A 22,148-nucleotide genomic window follows, 5' to 3' on the forward strand; every position below is an offset into this window, starting at 1 on the left:
AAACATATTTGTAAAGATAAATTCGACTTTAAATCAGTGTTTGTCACTTAATAAAAACATACCTTTTCCAAAATTTACTTTTCAGGACGTCCAGTTAACGTCTGCTATACAGTATTACATGATCATGCAGAATTTACTATGAAAGGTTTACTGTGTAAATCAAATATAGGCTATCCAGCATATCATTTACAGTTGTCAGACACTAAATACCTTGATACTTCACCTTCATCTGAATCAGATATGGACAAAACTCCATGGATTGTTGATCGTCTATTGTGTCAGTTACTTGTTCACTGCATAATTAGTAAACACCAGCGGCTAGCTATGAAAGCAGCGTTAAATCGTTCTTCAAAAGGTTTTGACCAACAGCATAGTTCTGTAAATGGTATTTTTACACAACAAGGGTGGAATAATCTTCTGTTGTGTGTAAAGCAGTCAGAAGTATTTTACGACGTAATATGTAGAAATCTCAGTAACGTTAGTAGTGATTGTAATATTGTTCATGATAACACAGATCAGTCTGTTATGAATATCTTACTTAATCCAGAATCATTTGAGACACAGTTCAGGTCAATGTTTATGACATGGTATTCCTGTAATATATTTAAATACAATTGGGAATATTTATTTGGATTGATTGATCCAATATGTAAAAGTAAGTAAACATTTTTGTGTCCATAATATGATGTTCTACTCGGACAAGTTAGAATATAAGCATATTATGCTTGACTTCAAATTCTGTTACTAAAATATGTATAAGTCTATCGGGTCTGCGATCCGAACATAACTACATTTTTTGTTTAGCTATTGCATTTGAGTCAATATGTACAGGTTTCATGTAAGAATTTAAAGGAATACTAGGTCATATTTTGAATTCCTTTTGACTGATAAATACAGTTAATTGTATTTGTTAGGAAAGTAATCTTACCATCTAGTTTGGACACTTCAAAGAATTTCCTAGAAATAGATCCTTTATATTTGTGCTTAAAATTTTCGATTGCTCGTGTCACTTGGGAAATAGATTTCGTTAGGTTTCTGATTAACCGTAATTGAAGATGGAGAATTACAGGTTGTTGTTGTACATCTCAGTTTGACCTTGCTTTAAACGGATTTTGCGTATCAATATAATTATCAATAATAATACGAATAAGGTACACTGTCTATCTTGAAAATGTATGGGTGATTGACGGTACAAGCAAAAGAAAATCAGTAAATGGCTAAGTATCCGTTGATATATTCATAAGCAATGGTTGAATAAAGTATCGTATGCTCTGCTTTAGATAAGTTTTTATATGGCAAGCAGTAATAGAATTCAACTGTTCGACTCGAAATTAAAATATAGATGGAATCAATCTTGTCCTCGTATATGAAGATGCTTATGAAAGATTATTGATGATAAGCTTTTGTGTCTCACCGTCGTTACTACTGTGGAATAATGTTTACTTAATACAAACGTCTACAGATGAAAGTTTTCAGCGTTTCTTGGTCCCCAAATTAAAAAGAAATGTGGTAGGTCCTGATTGTTTTGCATTTTAAGGAAAAATTATTTAACTTTTTTTGTACTGACTATATAGAAGCACAGGACTACACCGATGTAAATGTTTTTATCATAGCTAACAAATAACTGCAGCTGCTTACTTTCATATTACAAATTGATATGGATATGAAGTATTCAATTAATCATGTAATACAACCTAATAAAACAGATTTATCCTCTTTCTCTTCCATTATAGCCAACCAAAGACACGGAATTTATGGCCATTCAGCAGCATGGAGAATTTGGAATTATGAAGAGTCCGTGTGCATTCAAACTGCAGGATTATATGCTGCTTCAATTGAATTAATGTCCAGTTTTATGTCGCCCAGTGAACTTACATCAGTTGTATCTGATCTGCTAACTAATTGGTCAGTTGTCTTGAGTATAAAATCTGTTTATTTTTTAGTTCACATTTATGTATATTTTGATTGTATGTCCATTGGAAGTGAATTGTTTGTAAAAAAAATCTCATACTTGATTTTATCGAACCGTTTAAGAAATAATTTATAGTGTGCGGTAGTAATGTCAGCACGAAATTCTTAAAACTTGAATAAAATATTTGTTTTACTTTGAAACCTAGTTATTTATGATTATTTTGAAGCTAGATAAGACGTGGGCTCGAAATAAAAGAATGTTAAATTCCGTTGCTTGACTTTCTGTTTTATTCCAACAGGAAAACATTCAAAGACTGATAGAAAAGACTTGAAATCGTCTCATGACATTACTACTTGCACAGTACACACATCCACATATATCCCTTCATCTCTACGGGCGTTAAAAAAATCATTTTTGTTCACAGACCATTTGATAACAAGTTAAGATCAATTTTACCTTGATATATGTGTATATCAAAATAAGCAGCAAATTTAAAGGAAAATGAATTAATTCATTTTATTGTCATTGAAATACTGATATGAATACTATACATGGATTATTTTATGTAGGAGGGGTTGAAATGGGAATCATCCAGCAATAAACATGCAAACTCAAATAACTGAAAATACGAGTTTCACACATTAAATAGAAGGATGAATATCTTAATAGTGTCAGTAGTGAACTATACATTTATTTAATTTGTCAAATTACCTTTTCAATTTCCCAGAGATTTCTGGTTTTTGTTATTTTCCTTTCATTTTATTTATGTGAAAAAAATATTTTACTCTCCTTGTATTAGTGCGAAACATATGTATTTCAATCAACTACTAAATATCACTGGCGCCCTAGCTGTTATTTTACCTGTGAGTTAATCATTTTCAAATTTAAATTTGGGCGAATTGCAACATGATTCTGAAAATCTATTTTTAATATTAAACCAACATTCAGAATCGAACATCTATTTGGTCTTTGACGACTTTTTCAAAGTATCTTCCAGTAAATCAATTGACTAACTACCTAGAATGATTTACAAAAGAGACACAGTCTTCTTATTCAGAAGGACCTATTTTGCAATAAAATTGCTCGAATAAACCGGTAAGATTACGGTGATTTAAATGAGTGATAATCTGATCGTAAAAAGACGAGAAACAGTTTTCTTAAGTTGGATATATCTACTTCAGTTCAACCGTATGTGAAGTTTTCCATGAACAGGAACCACGTGGTACACGCTTGGAAATTAAAGTCAAAACGAAAATTTTCTTTATTCCCTCTTTAGTCCCTTTTAGTTCAGACATTTTAAAACCTGTCTCACATTATCACTCTTATTTCAACTAATATCTTGTTGAGCCTACCAAATTTAATGTATTAGTTGTATTATTTTATACAACATAATGATGACACTTTGATTAATTTCTATCAGGTGAAGACAATTTGTGCTGTTCATTTTCTTTAGAATCTGAATAAGTAGTAATGAAATTATGTCATTATTCTCCAACAAGCAAACCATTAAGTTTTTTCGTTCAGTCACTCACAACATAGAACTTTGTATGTACGTACATCAGTTCGAGTTGCCCTACCACATTAGCACAGAGATGTAGTCATCGATTCAAACCCCCATAGTGGTAGAAGTAGTAAGAGTATAAACAGTAATCGGAAAGATTAGGGTTTGAAGATGTTATTCAAGTAGTATAATCTAGTGAAATAAATTTGGGACATGAAGAATTCAGAAGATTATAATTTGGCAGAACGCAAATAGTGGATGCACTCGTTAGGCGAATTTCATCATCATCCATAAATTACCAGCTGTTCATCAAGCTACAATTATATGAACGAAGAATATTCTTTTCAATAATTTCTCATCAAGTTCTACAATTATAAATCCAAATTAATAATCCATAAAAAATTGGCCAAGTTTAAGTCAGAGTACATCATTTTAGAAACTGTAACATGTGAATCAAGGAGTGTTGTTTGTCATATACAATAAAATCGAATCGTTAATGTTGGAGCTGACTAATATGAAGTGTTAACTTGAATCCGTTTATAAGTGAAATAAAATCGTAAGATAAATGATCAGAATGAATATAGTTGACATAGGGTGAGATAGAACAATAGGATTACAAATCAGAAATTACGTAATATGTAGAATAATATGAATTAGGTCAGATATAGTAAATAGGGGTGGATGCTGAATAAATTTCTCTAAAAGGTTAGCAAGTGTGATAATAATAATAATGACTTGTAAGATAAGTAGATAAATTATGTTTAGGATATAAAAATGAACATCAATCAAATTAACGTCACCATATTAACAAGTTGGCCAGGGTTAAAGGAGCGGCTGGACATATTTATTTTGGATGCAAAGCTCTAGCTTTTTGATCCGAATAGCAATTGCCTCAGCCGTCTGCAGGGTTCTCAGTCTGACAGAATTAGGTAGACTGCTGTTAACACGATATATTATTGTGAAAGATTGCTCCATGTTGGCTCTATCTCCCATCTGAACTAAATGGGCTAAAATGGAGCTGTTAACCGTTTTGACTACATCTTTGCTTAACCACACTGGAAGGTGTTCACGAGCCCGAATATACAAATTCCTAGAACATCTACCTACATAACTTGCCACACAGGAGCAGTTGAATTGTTGGATACAGAACGAAGTGGCTAGTCTAGGCAATTTATCTTTCAACATCGGCGTGATCATTGGACGTATGTAAAACTTAGTTGCAGTTTACCTGCACTAAGTCCTTTGGATTGATCTTCGTAGCTTCAGTCTTAGCGTGCGTCACCTCTGAATTGTAGACCTATATACAGAGGCTTTTTATTCACGGTTAGACATTCTTTATGCTCTCTTTTATTAGCTATGTTTTTATTTATTAATTTCTCTGGGTATCCGTTTTCTCTCAGGGTAGTGTATAATGCTTTTGTTTCTTCTTCGACCGTATCTTCAGAGCATATGGTCTTGATTCTATAGTGTAATGTCTTAATTAGGTTCCTTTTGTACTGTAGAGGAACAAAACTAAGAAAGTTAGTATACTGACCCGTCCACGATGTTTTCCTGTTTATATTTCTCCTTAATGAACCGTCTTTTCTCCTTGTAAGGAGAACATCTAGAAAAGCGATCCTACCTCCATTTTCCTCCTCACATGTGAATTTTGTAGACGGATGAGCTGTATTGTCTCATTGAGTTTTGACCTCTAATTAGTATAGTCGTTACATAGGATGAACGTGTCGTCCATATATCGGCAATAAAGTGAAAACTTTTCAATCTGTTGTGTCAGTGGGCCGTTTTCTAGTTTCGCGAGAAAAATATTAGCCAATATGGGACCTAGGGGTGAACCCATCGCGACACCATCTATTTGTCTGTAGATTTCACCACTGAATTTGAAATGTACATTCATAATACATTTTAGTAGTAATTCTTTGATGGTCTCCATTTCTTGTTCTCTAAGCTGTTCACAAATACATTCTACAGTCTCTCTGAACAGGACATTTGTGAACAATGACGTTACGTCAAAGGACATCATCTTTTGACCTTTCATGTTTGTTTTTAATCTTGTCGACGAATTGGAATACATCCTTAATACTGTGTTTTACTAGGTGTTTGTGAAGTGGTTTTAAAACGTTTACTAACCACTTTGCTACCATATGGTAAGGAGAATCGTACATGTCTAAAATTGGTCTCAATGGGATATCCGGTTTATGTACCTTCGGTAGTCCGTATAACCTAGGTAAATGAGTACCTGTCGGCTTGATTGATTCATATATGTCTGGTGAAATTATCTGTTGATCTCTGAGCTTTTTTAAAGATCTGGTCAGTTGATTTTCTATCTTATTCATTAAGCTTAGATGAAGTGGTTTTGTGGAAAATATTTTAATCTACAGACGATATTCGTCACATATCGATATCTGTTGTAGTACTATTGAACACCAGAGGGCAGTAGGTCGGCTGATTCGTCCTAATATTGAACTCTTCAGCATTGCTCTCCTCCCACCCTATCTAGGACTAAACCGAACGCTTTCATATTTCTCGATGACCGCTTAATTATCAGACCACTGAATTTTACACAATCTCACCGTTCATGATGCAACACTCGTCTAGTTCTCCCTTGTTTTTAATGATACCCCAATTAAAATCAGCCTGTGATGAATACCATCCATGTATTTATTAAGTCACTTAAATTATATCTCAATTAAAGTTAGAAATTTGAAAGTCATTTTGAAGATTTTAACATGTAAATAAGAAATTTATATCAGTTCACAGTTCTTTACGAAGTTGTACTCGGTGAACAAAACGGGCATTGGACAAACTGTTTTCGTCCAAACTGTGTATTTAGAGAAAATTTTTAAGCTCGTACACAATTTGGTTATTATTAAATTAAATTCAAAAAAATATATCACTGTTCGTTTTTTTTGTGATTAATGCCGCTTATTTTCAGAGTGTTTACCGATTTCCTCTGTTTAAATTTTGTGTCACCCTATTCAATGACCCAATTCTTTGTGACACCACACCTGAATCGAATCCAGTAGATCCAGAAAGTATGTTCACGTGCATCTCTGATGTAAAATCTACTAATGATCATAATACTAATACAAAGTGGCGTCGTTCATCAAGAGCTTTACGTCATAGAAAATTGCTGGATGTTAATTTGACTTCTGTAGATAACGTCACTTTAGCATCCGAAGCTACGTCATTTAAAGACGAAAATAGTGCACTACTAAAACCACCAAAAGTGGCTTTATATTTCTTTGAAAAATATCTTCCATTAGATCAGAAAACAGACTCTGATTTGGTTGATATACTTAGTAATGGTGGCTGTAGTGTTATCGAGATGTCACATCAAAATACAGAAGCAAGCAAAACTCTGAAGGAGAATTTCAATAACTTGGAGTTTTCGTCCGATGTGATGGAATACCTGGTTAAGGCTAATTTATGGCATTCAATTTGGGCGCATGCTAACACATCACATTTAGCGTCGTTACCTGGGTAAGCCTATTTTCCACATAATGTTTATATATATATATAGCATCATATCTTGACCACTTGATTCCAACTAATTAGCAGGCTCCAGTTTGACGGTAACACTTAGAGCAGCATTTTGAAAAAAAGGTGTCTAGTACTGTTGCCATGGCTATTGTGGCTAAGTAATTATTTAATACGAAATTAAAATGAATGACCGGCATAGTTGTAAGACTGATTGTTTTCCAAATGGAGCCCATGACTGTAATGGTGTGCATATCAAATGATAACCACTCATCAACCGAACCAAGTGCACATGATAAGAAAATGAAGCTATCATTTATCCGCAAAATTTTGCTCAAAAAACTGTCAAATAAGGCTGAATTTCTTCTCGTATCATTCATGAGTTACAGTTGTAGAGGTAGCCAATCAGTTCAAAGGTTCTTCAACGTTTCAGACAAAATGATATTTCTTCTCAGGTCAATGGTATGTTGACCTCTTAGCTCATTATATCAACACAATGTTTCGTTCTATGGTATCCGAAAAATTAAATTGGTTGTAGTTATCTCGGAAATATTTCTTAACCAAAGGACATAAATTGTTACTTTGTATGTACACTAATTTTTAAACCTTGTGAACCGAATCAAAGAATCGCGATTAGTTTCACCTAGACTGTATACAGTATAGATTTATAGGTGTCATATGGATACTATATATTGAAGTATAAACTACTTAGATGCCATTGGTTAGCCATTGATAACTACGTAACATTGAGTAATGATTGGTGAACATTTTCTAACTTCGCGACATGGCGTAACTGTCATTCATCTCACTTACAGCATGGTTAACTCTACAGACTGGGGATTCTCAATATATAATCTTGGGAATCCCAGGTTATTCTTCAACTGCTTTTTAGCTGTTACCATTGTATGATGGGAAAACTTCAAAATTTGATCAAAGTGTGTTGATTATATACCTTTAGTGTACGAGCTCTAGATGAGGATAAAAATGTGCTTCTCTCTGTGTTTTGCATTTGATTTCGCGAGAGGTAAATGACAGGTGATAAAATTTTACTGTTGGTGAGCCAGAACGTAGCTAAGCTATCGAGACTTCATGTGTAGAAAAGGTTTGACCCTCAAACTACCGCCTGGTTTTCTGTCTTTTGCATAAGTGAGTTGAAACCATTCATTCTAAAAACCATATTCGATGCTTATTGTTGTAATCTGACTGGTGATTTCATTCTCAATGTACTCATCAGAAGTATTAACGTATGTTAGGTAAACAGTGACCATCATTTCATAATAACATTTTGGTTGTATATTTCTCCAGCTATTTTGGAAATACTTTGTTAACCAGTAAATATTTGAATAAAACCAATCCGTTTAACATTTATCAGTGGATTATTTCCCTTAAACACGAACATTATTTTGCATCTACTTAGTTGATTTGTTACTTGTGTACTTCATTCAAATTAGTACTGAACACCAATTCCTTTCAATTCATGTTTTTACGTTGTGCTATATATTTTTAGATCTTACTTTTAGCTCTCCGTTTGTATTCCAAGAGATATTTATACTATCTTGTAACTTAGTGGGGTTCGCTTTCCGATTACTTGCTTTTCACTCAGTCTTACTAACATTAAAGTACACCTGTCCAACATGATTAGCGTTTGTTAGCAAGGCTGTTTTTTACGGGATGGGGTTGCTGACCCCATTCCCAGCCCTCCTTCTTTATCCGGGCTTGGGACCGGCAGTAACCCTAGAAAAGTTACAGGCGAATTTTATCTAACATACTTACAGTTTTTATTATATATGTATGATTTTGCGCATCCTGATTTTCATTCAATTTTTTCAAAGCATTTTCTCAGATCTCATCTTACCGGAATTACGTACTGAAGCTCAACTACTGATGGCATTTTATCTGGTAGCACCATTAATGGGATCTTTGCACTCAGAGCGTCCAGCAAAATTAGTCGATGTAAGTATTTTTTGCCGGTTCATATACGGAATGCCCCATGTTTAAGTAGAAAGCTATCTTTGCATGAATTGTATCTATTTTTCCTAAAGATAACATCAAATATGTTGTAGACGTGTTATCTCTCTCTTGCTCAAATTTATGCAATACCTTTAAAAAAAAACAAAATATAGAAAAGATAATGAATAATTCTGATTTATCATTTTCGATTACCTGTGTATTGAAATCATAAGTGAATTGATGACTTGCAAAACTCGAAAATTTATTGTTTGCTCATTTGCTCATTACTCCTTCCTGGTCGTTTAAACGATAGAACTTTTCAACTTTCTAGTTAGGAATTGTAATCTCTTCTGCTAGAAAGTCCTGGTTGATAACGAATATTCCCATTTGACATCATAGATAGATCATTGTACGTTGTTTCACTGAGTTATTCAATTATTATCCACTAAGTCTTATATCAATATCCTAGCTACATTGACCTGCTTCTGATATGAGCAGTCAGCAAGTCTCACTAGCTCTCACATACTGGAAGTATGACCTAGACTGACTGGGTGAACCTGTAGCGGATTACTGAGTTTGATATACTATGTCATTTTTTTCTCCGTAACGTATCAGTAGACCACTTAATACCCCTTGAATAAATTAGTTCACTATCAGACATTTAATTTCCGGTGACTTCACCTAACTTATATAAAAACTAAAGTTTATCCTATATGCTTCATAATTTTTCTACTTTTAGTTAACTGCTGAACTCTACAGGGCTGTTTGGAAAGTTGATACTGTTTTAGCTAAATCAAATTATGAAAAATCCCATCATTCGGAAATTTCAATAGATATAAGTAATTCAAAACAATTAGGCGAACATTTACCTTCGGAAACTGGTGTACCATTAGTACATGTCGACACAATAGCTGATCTGTTGTATCATATTAAATATATGTACGTTGGCAATGGCGTACTCGATCAAGTTCGTCCACTACTGCCACAACTTCGACCAAGTTTACGTAAACGTCTCAAATTCATATTACCTCAAGATTCATCAGTATCGCAGCAGCAACAAAATCAAAATGGTTCGCATCCAATATTTGAAAATCGCGTATATCGTGCATCTATTAAACCGCCAATGTGTAATGGAGACTTTTGAATGATGTATTTTATATTCATTTCTTACTGTTTACCACCGAAACAGCTGTATTTATGGTGTATGATAAAAGCTACTTTTTATACGTATCCCTCCATTTGTTTTCACTCCTAAACAGTGCACATACGTAGGCTAGTAATGTTTGAGCGGCCCAAACAAATTGTTAATCACATAATATTTTATTTCATATACTACCATATCCAGTGATCTAGTTAGTAAAAAGTAAACTTCACTTGACACGTCTAACCTGTTTTCATATCGTTAATTAGATACTATGTGATTCAAAATTAACTTAACATGGGTTCTATAGAAGATTTGGATAACTAGGATCTAATGCAATTTAAGTGTCATAATTAGGTGACAACAGTTTGAAAATAGATAAATCTTCTGACTGAACGCGTCACTTCCATTTCTAGACGTTTCCGGGAGAATTCTGTTTATGCTTGTTGGATAAAATGTTTCTTAGCGTTTTCAGGGCTTCTCTGAACTTTTCTTGAAGAATACTCTGGATCTACCTAAGAAAGATTTTTCACAAAACAGTGATATCCTTTCACCCCTATTTCGAAGTAATTTAGACTCATGGTAAACACGAATGAATTATTTAAAATCGTTTTGCTTTGGATGCAAATTTTTTTAACCGTGTTAAGACCAAGGGGATTTGAAATTTTCCACACCCAATCCTCCATAGCATAATGGTTTACTGTACGAATATGTAGATTCTATTAATAGACAAGATTTATGTAACCAGCCTGAAATAGGTAGTAATAATCTCGAAGTATGTTTACGATCACCAAGGCCGAGATCCTCTTGTAAATAACCAACAATCTCACATGAAGCCAAGATAGTTGTACAACGGAAACAAACAAGTGTATTATTCTAATCACAAATGTTATTGACTAGTTATTGGTTTTCATCTTACGAAATATATATTGCCTACGGGTTAGAAAAAATCTATCTACATAAATTATCAAATTGCATTTCATAAGTGTTAGAAATGTTGCGAGTGGGGTAGTTTGCTTGCCGACCTTATTAATATTATTAATACCTTCTTCCTTATATTTTAAATAAAGGTAGTTTTTTTAAACCTGGTTTTCACAGTAATTTCGAAGCAATCGAAAGTGAACATAAAATAAATCCTCGTCATATTGTAGTCTTTCTTCAACTAGGAATAGCCTAAAATAATGGCTAGTTTTTAAATAATAAATTCACTAAAATTCATCAGTCCATGTTGAAAAAATACTACATTACAAATCATAGGAATCTGAAAACGGATTGTGAGAAGAAGAAATTATTTATTAACTAAGATGTTGCGTGAGGAATTCATGAGTATGACAGTGATCATGCTACAATAATACGTCTGATATAAAGTATGTGGTTATCATTGTGTCTTATTATATGATGTATATATGTAGCATTAGTATCAACACTAATATCAAAATGGGTCACCTATCTAATGAACAAGCCCGTAAAGCCTTAATACTCGGATGATAAAAATGTTGTTATTGCCTATAGTCCTAGGCTCAGTAACATCATATTAAAACAGAGTGTTCAGACCAGACTTATCCTACACATCATGCTAGATGACTCATTTTCTAGTTTAATAAGGTGTTTTACGTCACGATCTATTAGCATCAATAATATTAAGTATGAATCAGACAGCATATATCAGTAATTAAGTGATACACATTCCAAAATGGGGTCACTTGCAAGCTTTTCATCAATGCATAATAATCTTAAGCAAGGACTAAAGGCATCATCACCCCTTGAGCTATTATTGTCGAGGGATATGGTTCCCGCGGTACTTGAAGACACTATCAAAGCAGCATCTATTATCGATTTCATCGCTAGCGAGGTTACTGAGCGAATGATCTCTCGAAATAACGTGATTGTCTATAACGTACTTGGCGAAACCGCCCCTAAATCCGTGAGGAATTCGAAACTGGTAGCAATTAACTTTCAAGTTCAATGTATCTGCCTTAATAAAAAGTACTAGGAGCCCCGTGCCCTATCTTGCTTGAATTTGATCCACATTTATTAGCTCAACAACTGAGGGAATCCCAACGGTTGGTCTGCACACTTACTAACTTTATGAATGCTCAGATAAAACTACCAAATAAGGGCTTACGTAAAAGCGTATGATAAATGAAAATAATGACGTAGGAAATACAACGAATCTCGTTGCCTCAGTAGTAGGACGCACTGATGCCGCTGACATATCTCATGTCGGCCAATACTCTAATTTTTCAATGAAGAATGCTAGCTTGTCACTTAAACCTGTAGTGACCTCAGATAACCAATGTATATCTCATGTAAACATGGGTCTGTTATTTCCCAATTTAACATTGGAAGCGCATATCCAAATGCCTAGTTCTAAAGCGAAAGTTCTTCAAAAGTCTATTAAGATTACAAAGTCTAAACCATATGCGAAAAAGTTTATACGAAGTGTCTGGTTCCAAAACTAGTACCAAAAATATTACAAAGGCTCAACCATAAGAAAATATACTCTTTGATACCAAGTTTGACCCTACTAATCGTAGGGGTAATTATATGGACACACAAACAAGAGCTAGTCGATCCACCATTACATCATCTCAGCTGAACTCACGAAAAACAGGCGACTTGTCAAAGCCCCAATTTCTAAATCAAAGCAAATGATGCACAAAACGGTCACCGCAACCTTCGTGTAGTCAGGCTTAAAATTATACATACTCCAAGGAGCCACCGTGTCTTAAGTTGCCTCTAAAAGTTTTGCATACCGAACCTGCACGATATAAATTTTCGTATCACTTTCCCGATAAGCAAGACGAACTAATAGGTCCCTATTAGCTTAACCCCAACGAGCAGGTGACTGTTTGACAGGTCAATTTCAGCAAATGAGTTCACCTTATCAAAATAATGATATTTTTGAACTTCATAAGTCCTTGAACTCTCTAGCAGTATAGTTTGCTCAAGTCATAGCCTATACGATCAGTATGGATTTCTTAAAAGTCTATCTTGTATGACTTTTCACTTTGACTTTTTTAATTTAGTCTTTACTCAACGTAACTGGGGATATCTAGTCTTAGTGCGACACTTTGACCATTTCTAAAGCTTTCTATATGTTTAACCACTCGCTTCTTATGGGCGAATTCACATATAACGGGGTCGAAAACCCTCTGCTTGCTTGATTTAGTCGTTATCATTAGTGAAACAAACACACTATAAATAATTTCTCTATATTAATTATTTTACCAGGAAATTTTATAGGCCCTGGAATAAACTACCACAAACTGTCCGCGAGATAAAACACTCCCATCCTTTTTTCGCTTCATGAATACTTACTTCTCATCTGAAAACATAATAAATGTTCTTATACCTGAAAGTGCATCTTATTCCAGAAATAAGATTATTGGAACCATAAATGTTTAGCCATTTTTTATTACTGAATCCACTAAGTAAACCTTCTTACCCTCTGTTACTGTTATAACGCTAGGCTTTCCTTGTCTATACGAATGGGACGTTAATTTACCTTAGACGAATATCTACCCTAGATTCCCTCCCAGTGTCTACTCTGCAAGAATTAAACACAACTCAGATCAAGAACACGTGGTTAATCTGACTAGAAAGTGAATATATTTCCACCATAAAAGCCGACAACAATCCGACACACTCACAATGATAACAAGAATAGAAGAATAAGTAATTCATTGAAATCAGCATAACCAGGATACATGTCTATCTAGTTTTATACTGATTCGTGATCAGAGTTTCAAATTGTGTTGAACATTCATTGCTGAATAAACCGCTAATTATTTTTGTCAGAAATAAATGATGGTGGCAAAGCATTTCATTTTGTAAGCACGAATCTTTTTAGCCACAGTGAAGCTTTTAATTGTTACTCTTTTAGTTCCTTGACTTCCATTTTTATGATAAGAAATCTGTAAATGCATGGTACAATAAATCAGGTATTTTCCAACTGTCAGATTCCTGTGTTTCTAAAATATTTTATGATAAATTACTTAGAATCATAGTAAATTCCTGTTCCATTTTATCCTTTCAAAATAACTGAACTGACTTTTTACAGGATGTGCTTACCAGAACCCTCTTTAGGACTTGTCTTCGTCAACGCCTGAATTAGAGCTAAAGAGTGATGTAGTTGAGTAATATCGATCATTTCTTTTATCTTGGAAGTCTCATCAGCGCTGGTAGGTTGGTGTCTGAGGAAGGCTTTAGTGTGTTCAGAGCACTTCTCGTTTATTTTGTGACTTTCGAGTTAGTGCTATTGAGGTCAGACATTAGGTGTTACCATTGTTTATGTATCCCCGTACCTTGACTACCTCAACGTGCTACAATCTCTAATGTAGGAGTAGGCCATAGGAAAGTTAGGTGTGATCGAACCAAGATATGGTGTCTGTTCATGATATATCAGAAACGTCCATGTTTTCCGCTATCATTCATCACCTTTCCACTGTTCAATTTCACTTTTTTCCATCCATCATCTAGCCTTGCGAATTCATTTACCATTTTATGAACTTCAAAGTATTCAATTTATGGGTTATTGTAGGTCATACACAAGTTTAATTAATGTAATTTCACTTTATTCTGATTACATTTTTGGTAAGTGTTAATTCCTATAAAGTAGTTTACCAATTGCAGACATTCACGTAGAAGTTCTAAAAAGAAGTGGTAGATGAACTAGACTTACTAAAAAATTTCTTTTTGGATTTTTATTGTTCAAATAAACTATACAAATTAATAATGAAAATAATGCTTATAATATTCTGTATGACTATTTTCAATTTGATGTATTCGTGCATCTACGTGTGTACGAAAAACCATTTATACCTAAAATAAATGTATCTACATTCAAGCGTCACAAAATACTTGATCCTTCTTTGTCAAGTCATTATATATGCATAACTTTAGAGTATATAGAAGACTGTTCAAATAAAACTTTTCTTCGTCAGATCATTTTTGCGTTTAAAAATTACAGTTTACATTTGTGTAAAAACAGACATCTTAGCTTTACCACTAAGCAAACCATCGTTTCATTTTTTCATTTGCTTTCTCATTATGTGTACTTAGCTAATGTAATAAGTAACGAAAAAGGTATTTTAGAGTAATAATTATAAGTTTCTAACCTTGCATCGTATCTCTGTAGCTTGCTGCATATTATTGTTATTAAGGCTATTAAAAATGGATCGAAAGACAATAATATGAAACTAGGGCGCCAGTTTGCATAAGTTGAGTGAATATTCACCAAATAGTTTGTTTTTAAAAAGGTTTGTATCATACCATTTGCAAACACATTTTTACACAATTTTTTAGTGTTGAACCATATGTTGCTAAACTATTCAAATGTATTAACAAAACAAACTACAGTCAATTAGCTGTAAATGTTTAAAACACGAAGTTCAGCTGAGGGATATCTTTTCAACGAATTCATTAACAAGTTGTACAATCGTATATATATATATATATATATATATATATATATATATATATATAATGTGTAGGCGAGAATGATAATGATTGGTTGTCTGCTTAGTCAGATTCGTGGGTAGTTACATAGATAGTTATATATTCCCCTGTTCTTATTATTGATTGATTGTCCATTTGCTGTTTGATTGTGTCGGTTTTGGTGTGGAAATATATTTACGCTCTAGTCAAGCTAATCACGTGTTCCTGATCTGAGTTGTGTTGAATTCCTATAGAGTAAACACTGGGAGGGAATCTAGTGTAGATATTCGTCTAAGGTAAATTAACGTCCTATTCGTGAGTAAAAAGGAAACGAATCGTTGTTACAATATGTATGAAATGTGTTGCTCAATTTTATGTGAAACAGTGGCTTAGATATGTATTTACGGACCTAATTTAAAAATTTCAAACCCTCTCCACAGAATAATAGAGGTAAGAAGGACATTACCATTCCTAGTATTAATAATAATAAGTTGCAACTTTTGTCAAACATAAATCAAAATGGGGATTTAAGGAGATTGCAGTAATTTAATAGTTGAATTCATGAGTCCTTACCTATTTAAGGTAAACTCTCATTGCAGTGCTAGACTGCAGTTTCGTCTTAGTGAAGAACTCCTTGGCAGTGCGCACCCACGAACCCGCCCGCGGGACTCGAACCCTGGACCTCCGGTCTCGCGTGCAAACGCCAGACCTCTAGACCCACCGTCTTCCATTGTCTTCAGTGGGTAACTGCCTCACAACAGATCGAAGTTATAAATGGAAGTTTGTGTTGTTCATTCAATAAGACACTGACAATAATTATGTAAGTCTGTATGGAAATTGATCAGACAGCTCATTCATTTGCCTAGATTTATGCAAATATTTTTTTATCTTCCAAGCATCGTCCTCCTTTAAATTTATAATCTGTTCTGTACATGTATTTATTACGTTACTGTTTCAATATAAGTTATTACTGTTACCATATTTAATCTCATTTGTGTTTGGTTATCTTTAACTCCTTATGAATGACTTAATCGTCGTGAATTTTAGTTACGGCCAAAGATTGGTAGTGGCTAGCAGTGGAATCCAGGACATGCGTCTCATCCTATATGGGACTCGTCAGCTGGATGTACCTGCTTCTCAGATTTGATGTTCATTCTAGGATTTGAACGCAGTGCCGTTCTCTTCAAATGCCATAGTGTTATGCACCTACCTACTGTGAACATCAACTCTGAGATGCAGATACATCCAGCTGAAGAGTCCCATATAGGACGAAACACGCGTCCTGGGTTTCACTGCTGGCCACTATCCATCATCGCTTATAATGCTTGTGAATTAAAGTTATATCGAGGCAATACGCACAGTATGCACATATGCCAATAAGAGATTGATCAATCGCAGTCCTAAACATCAATGGGAAGACGCAAGTCAATAATACAAAGTGAATTTATTCACTGTCATTTGGTCCTTTGTGTTATAACTGAACTTTTATCGCGTTTTAGTTACTTTGTCTTGTTTCATTTGCTTTGACTGTTTATCAGTTCTTGTTTTAGTATCTGATTCATCTTACGTCGTTTGGGTTCGGTTAAGGTTTTAGTAAGAATCATTTTAAATATACATGAGTTTTCTGTATCTGGGTTCTAAATATCAGTGTGTCACTTCCATTAAGTGGGATATCGTCGAATATATTTGAGTTAGTTATGTAGTTAAGACTGTTTACTTAATTTTAGTCTAGAGCACACGGCTATTTAGCAACTGCAAAACTTCTCTGTATTAAAATGTTTGTTGTATAACTGAAACTTAGTGCTCTGAATTGTAAACTCCAAACCGTCAAACACATTCTTCTGAGTACTCAATATTCTGAATCGAGTTCAAAATAAAACAAACTTTAGAAATAAACATTTATCAAGCAAAATTACTGACAATTTCCCTTCATGTAACGTCAATATGATTATAAGTTACTTGTTTAAATCATTGTTTTTTAAAGTATTTACCAACATAGTTTTCAAAAGTTCATATTTAGTACATGCTTAAGTCAATAGTATCTGTGGTACAAGTTAAATTCGAATTCATAGGTGCAGCACATCATAGGCTGTCTATTTCCAAATTAATGACTATTAACAGTAATATCTATTTAGATAATTTGTTCCAGTTTTCATTCAACAATATTTGAAAATTTTAAAAGGATACTATCTAAAATGGAAGTGTTTTCATTATTTTAAACATTCACAAGAATTTTCCGAGTTTAATAGTTGTTATGACCCTAATAAAAGAAAGCCGTTGCACATTCGTTATGATTTTATGTCCGGCATTTATTAAGTGAATTATCCATCAATTGGAATACGACTTTTCCAATCTTAACACTGTGCCAAATCAATGACGTTCGACCAGTATGAGCAGTCTAGCGTCCTTATTGATCCCTTCTCCTCCTAGACCTTCCAAATTAGTCCAGAACACCGGTCGCAGCTTCTGTCATGCAACTCATTTATTTCAAGCACGCTCGGTTTATATACCAGACCGACATACCGCAGCACACCATAAAATAGGAAATAATATTTGTACAAGATCAAGCCAAATGTGGCTGTGAACGTGGAATACAATACTCAATAAACTGAATATAATTTAGAGACAGTAATTCGTATAACAATAATCCATAGGTCAAAATGAAGCTTATAATAAGATGAATATAGATAAACATAATCTAATCACTCAATAGTTAAACAATAAGAATATATATATAGCATAATCGTCCATTAATAGGTCCCGTAAGTTACCCGTACTCATGTCTTCGCTAAGATATAACAATAATGACAATGATATTGGCACCGTATTTCAATGTGAAATGTAGTTCAATATTCCTTGATTTGCTTTTTCATGATATCCCTTTAGAAGATCATATATTTGTCGGACAACGAATTTCCAGATCTTAAAAATCTTCGACACCTGAAAATCTGCAAACGCCATGAACGTTACGAAGTACCGGGACATAAAAATGATTTTTTTTTAACGTTCCTTAATCCGTGTGCAGAAAACACCCCCTGCCAAAAAAGGGTGATATTTGAAGGTTCAATAACTTCAAGTAAAACACATTATCCTATAACACCGGGGTCAATGATTTCTTTATTTAGAATAGATACTAGCAAGTAACCTGGCTAATGTTTATTTCTCTAAATCCATAGTTTCAGGACTTCATTTTTATTCTTAATTTGTTTTATGGATTATTTATATTTCGCATTCCTAAAATAATAAAATATTATTCATCAGCGATGTTTGCGAAACGGGGAAAGTGGTCAGATGAGGGTTCTTTAGACACGTGACATACGTGCGAATTTAGAAATCGTCCGGCAATTATCATTCTAATTATCCAGATTTTATTTAGCTTCGGAATAACGAAGTGGTTATAAAATATTTTACTGTGATGACATAACAAATTTAGCTACCTTGTAATATTGCAATAAGATTATTGGTAAATTAAGGAATAACCATTCCATATAGTTTACGATGTTTGTAACCACATTAGTTTGTTTCCTTTTAGAAATGTAGACGCACAACGCTTGATAATTCCTATTTTGGTTGATTAGCCGAAATAATATTACACATTATTCTGATTGGTTATCATAACAATTTAACCTTGATGAATATAAAGGAATCTGATTGGCATCTTTAGACCACATTTGTAAGAATATAATTTCAAATTGTTTTATTTATTTTGATTGAAGAGAAGACTGGCGATTTCTCTATGAATAATGAACAGAAAATGACTACAAGAATCGTTGTAATTATGCATCACATTTATTGAAAATGAAATCTACTTTTCAATTCACTAAAACAAACCCTAGTAATAATCATTTAGAAAATCTATCGTCAGCAGACAAATTACATACTTGCGAAACTGAAATACCAAGGGAAAATAGCAATGGAATAACGGAAAAATCTAACAATGACTTTGAAACTACTTCAGGTAAACATCAACAAAGCGTGCCAAAATTATTAAGTTTTAAACACGAAAGTAAAAACCTATTGATGACCAATAGAATTGATGAAGGTATTATGAAACAGCACTTACCTAGAAATGTGAGACAGCAAAATAATCCACACAGTGAGAAAGATGTTAATATTTGTGGAAATCATTCGGATAATAATAGAATTCTAAAACAAAAATTAAAGCGAAATGTATCATATCATGAAATTGTTGACACTAAATCTGTGGACAATTCATCAAATGCTAGAAGTAAAAACTATTACAGCAGCTCTTCATCGACTATGTCCTCCGTGACTGAAAGCTCTACATCACAAAAGTACACAGATTCTGTATCTCCTGAAGCTCACTTATCGAAATTGAAGAAAATACACCGTAAAGCATCAAGGCGTAAAAAACTAAAATATTTTAAAGGAATATTCTGCTTTTTATCAGTAAGAATAATTCTATTATTTACTTTAATCTTGAGTATTTTATTTCTTCTGGTTGGATACCTATTACATATAAGGAATATTTTAATAACTGGTTGCATATTATCTTTGACATCAGTTGGTTGTCTAGTTCAGTTGTGCTTCACTAAACGTTCAAGTTCAAACAAATTTAATCCACAATCTGTACCATTCGCACTAGCTGTTGAAGATCTTCCGAATACAGGAAATAAAACCTTAATCCCATCTTTGACAATAGGAACATCGAACCAGTTGAACACCTCAAGCATCAGCACTACTGTTAATGAAGTAGGTGTTAGTAACACTAATAACGACGGCAATTTGTTAAAAGTTCCTGAAGGGTCATCTGCTGTACAGTTAACTACATCAGCAAATACACCCCTTGTCATAGGCATCGATCACATCCAAGCAAGACGTCTAAGTATGGCATTACAGCACTTATCAAGAAATTCCTTTCAACCCCAAACACTATCCTCACATAAGCACGAAACAACAAGTATGCTAAATATGGCAAGACGTTTGACAATGGCTAGTTCAGCCATTGCTTTGGGCAGTACTGATCGTGATTACTACGGCCATTCATCATGGTTAACTGGATCTAGAGTTCGACATGGTGTAAGACGTAGTTTAGCATGGAATGAGTCTGGTGCAACTCGATTTTATGAACATTGTTATGATTGATAAATCAACTAATATATTGTCTAGGAGTTTCTGATGAAAACTGTCGAACGCTTTTAGATTATTTTCAAACTTTAGCAATAATAATTTTTTATTGTCATTTTATTGTTATTCAGTTTAAAAAATATCGTACCACAATTATCTTTGGAAATTGACTTATAGGCATTTTTCTGTAAGATAATTTAAGACGGAATTTCTTTTTTTTAGTTCATGTCTAGGATATACAAAAACAAATATATACTAGAAAACTCATCAAGTCATTTAAATCCTGAACTATAACCTCATCGTCCATTTTACTACGACTTATTACTTGTTCACTGTTCGTGAACTTAACCCTACTTCGTTACATCATTATTCCTTTTGAAGTTATCCCATATATTTCGCTTCCCAAAAAAGTGCAGGTTTTTGATATGTTATAATACCATTGAAAGTTTCGTGAAATATTCAGCTACTTTCCTCCACTGATGGAATTGGATGAATCCCTATACAATAATCTAAAGTTAATAAACTCCTCAAGAGATTTGAATTTCCAAGGCTCGAACCCTGCCATGGGTTCAAAGCTCTGAGAAGGCCTAGAACAGGATAAAACAGCTGTCTGATCCTCTATAGTTTTCAATGGTGTACTAACTAGTTTTAGTTCGTGATGAAATCCACCTAAACATTACTTTTTATTATCAACCAAGACGTTACTACCATACATTATTTTTATTTTTATCTCAGAAGTAATGGCTTTAGGCACTGATTATTTCTGTTCAAAGCGGTCATATAACCGAATTGAAATACTTAATATACACTTATAGGAATACGGAAAGATCTACTTTAAGTTTGACCAGCAATTGCTGTTTCGAGTCCATTGAAATTCACAAAAATGTCTATGTTGCAAACAATATAGAAATATAACCCTTTAAAATCAAACTATAACGAAATATAAACTTATTTAGTAGTTATATCAACATCGTAAAAATATGGATATCAGTTGCTTAGAACATAAAGGCACTGTTCACTTAACCAATGGTACCGATCGTTTTGAAAGAGTTGGAAAATATGTTTATTTATTTTTTGAATTAACTATTATACTCCTTACAATCTTATACCCAACATGTTGCGTATAACTGTAAACCGTTAATACTTCCAAAATCATATTTATATAACACGTACTTGTACTGAAATATCACCTATATTTAATTAACTATGATAAATAACATGCACTGAATACTGGGAATAATAGCTGGGGACAACTATGTTTGTCAAAGTATTTATGTTACAAGAGGGAAGCAGCGATGTATTGAATATTTATCTGCTCATTCAGAACACTAGTGGAGTTGGATTTCCCGAATAATGCCAAGTCATTAAAATAAAATTAGAATTCGTTTGCACTACAATCCAAGCTTTCTCATCTTGATGTGTCCGAACAGCTTAACAGCGTATTCCCAAGCGTAAAATGAAGATACAAGGTAAGATTTTCATAAATTGACATTATCACACAATTTACAAACAAGCTTCTGCATTTATTCTCGGTTCTAACTGATACCATACAAGAGAATTAAAAACAGACCCAAAGTTAAGTCAGTACTACTTGTGAACGCACCTAATGAAACATTCGAAAATATAAGGATTAATAAAGT

At 33.6% G+C, this 22,148-nt stretch overlaps 2 protein-coding genes across 2 annotated transcripts in view; both read left to right on the forward strand.

Moving 5' to 3' along the window:
* Smp_133740 (hypothetical protein) overlaps positions 1 to 10,065 on the forward strand; it is a gene marked incomplete at its 5' end in the record, with an annotated part of 35,140 nt that extends 25,075 nt beyond the window's left edge. The window contains 6 exons of the mRNA XM_018789067.1: positions 86 to 655; positions 1,734 to 1,905; positions 2,712 to 2,775; positions 6,346 to 6,893; positions 8,723 to 8,843; positions 9,580 to 10,065. Of these exons, the coding sequence (XP_018654547.1) occupies positions 86 to 655; positions 1,734 to 1,905; positions 2,712 to 2,775; positions 6,346 to 6,893; positions 8,723 to 8,843; positions 9,580 to 9,984 (1,880 nt within the window). The 3' untranslated portion in view covers positions 9,985 to 10,065. The remainder of the gene's footprint in view (positions 1 to 85; positions 656 to 1,733; positions 1,906 to 2,711; positions 2,776 to 6,345; positions 6,894 to 8,722; positions 8,844 to 9,579) is intronic.
* Positions 10,066 to 19,218: 9,153 nt separating this feature from the next.
* On the forward strand, positions 19,219 to 20,526 carry Smp_133750 (hypothetical protein; the record flags this gene model as incomplete). The annotated part of the gene is made up of 2 exons (XM_018789068.1): positions 19,219 to 19,648; positions 19,946 to 20,526. The coding sequence occupies 2 exons, from the start codon at positions 19,219 to 19,221 to the stop codon at positions 20,524 to 20,526; spliced, it is 1,011 nt and encodes a 336-aa protein (XP_018654548.1).
* Positions 20,527 to 22,148: the final 1,622 nt, after the last annotated feature.

The sequence above is a fragment of the Schistosoma mansoni genome, chromosome W, assembly GCF_000237925.1.
Source record: "Schistosoma mansoni strain Puerto Rico chromosome W, complete genome".
Taxonomy (NCBI): domain Eukaryota; kingdom Metazoa; phylum Platyhelminthes; class Trematoda; order Strigeidida; family Schistosomatidae; genus Schistosoma; species Schistosoma mansoni.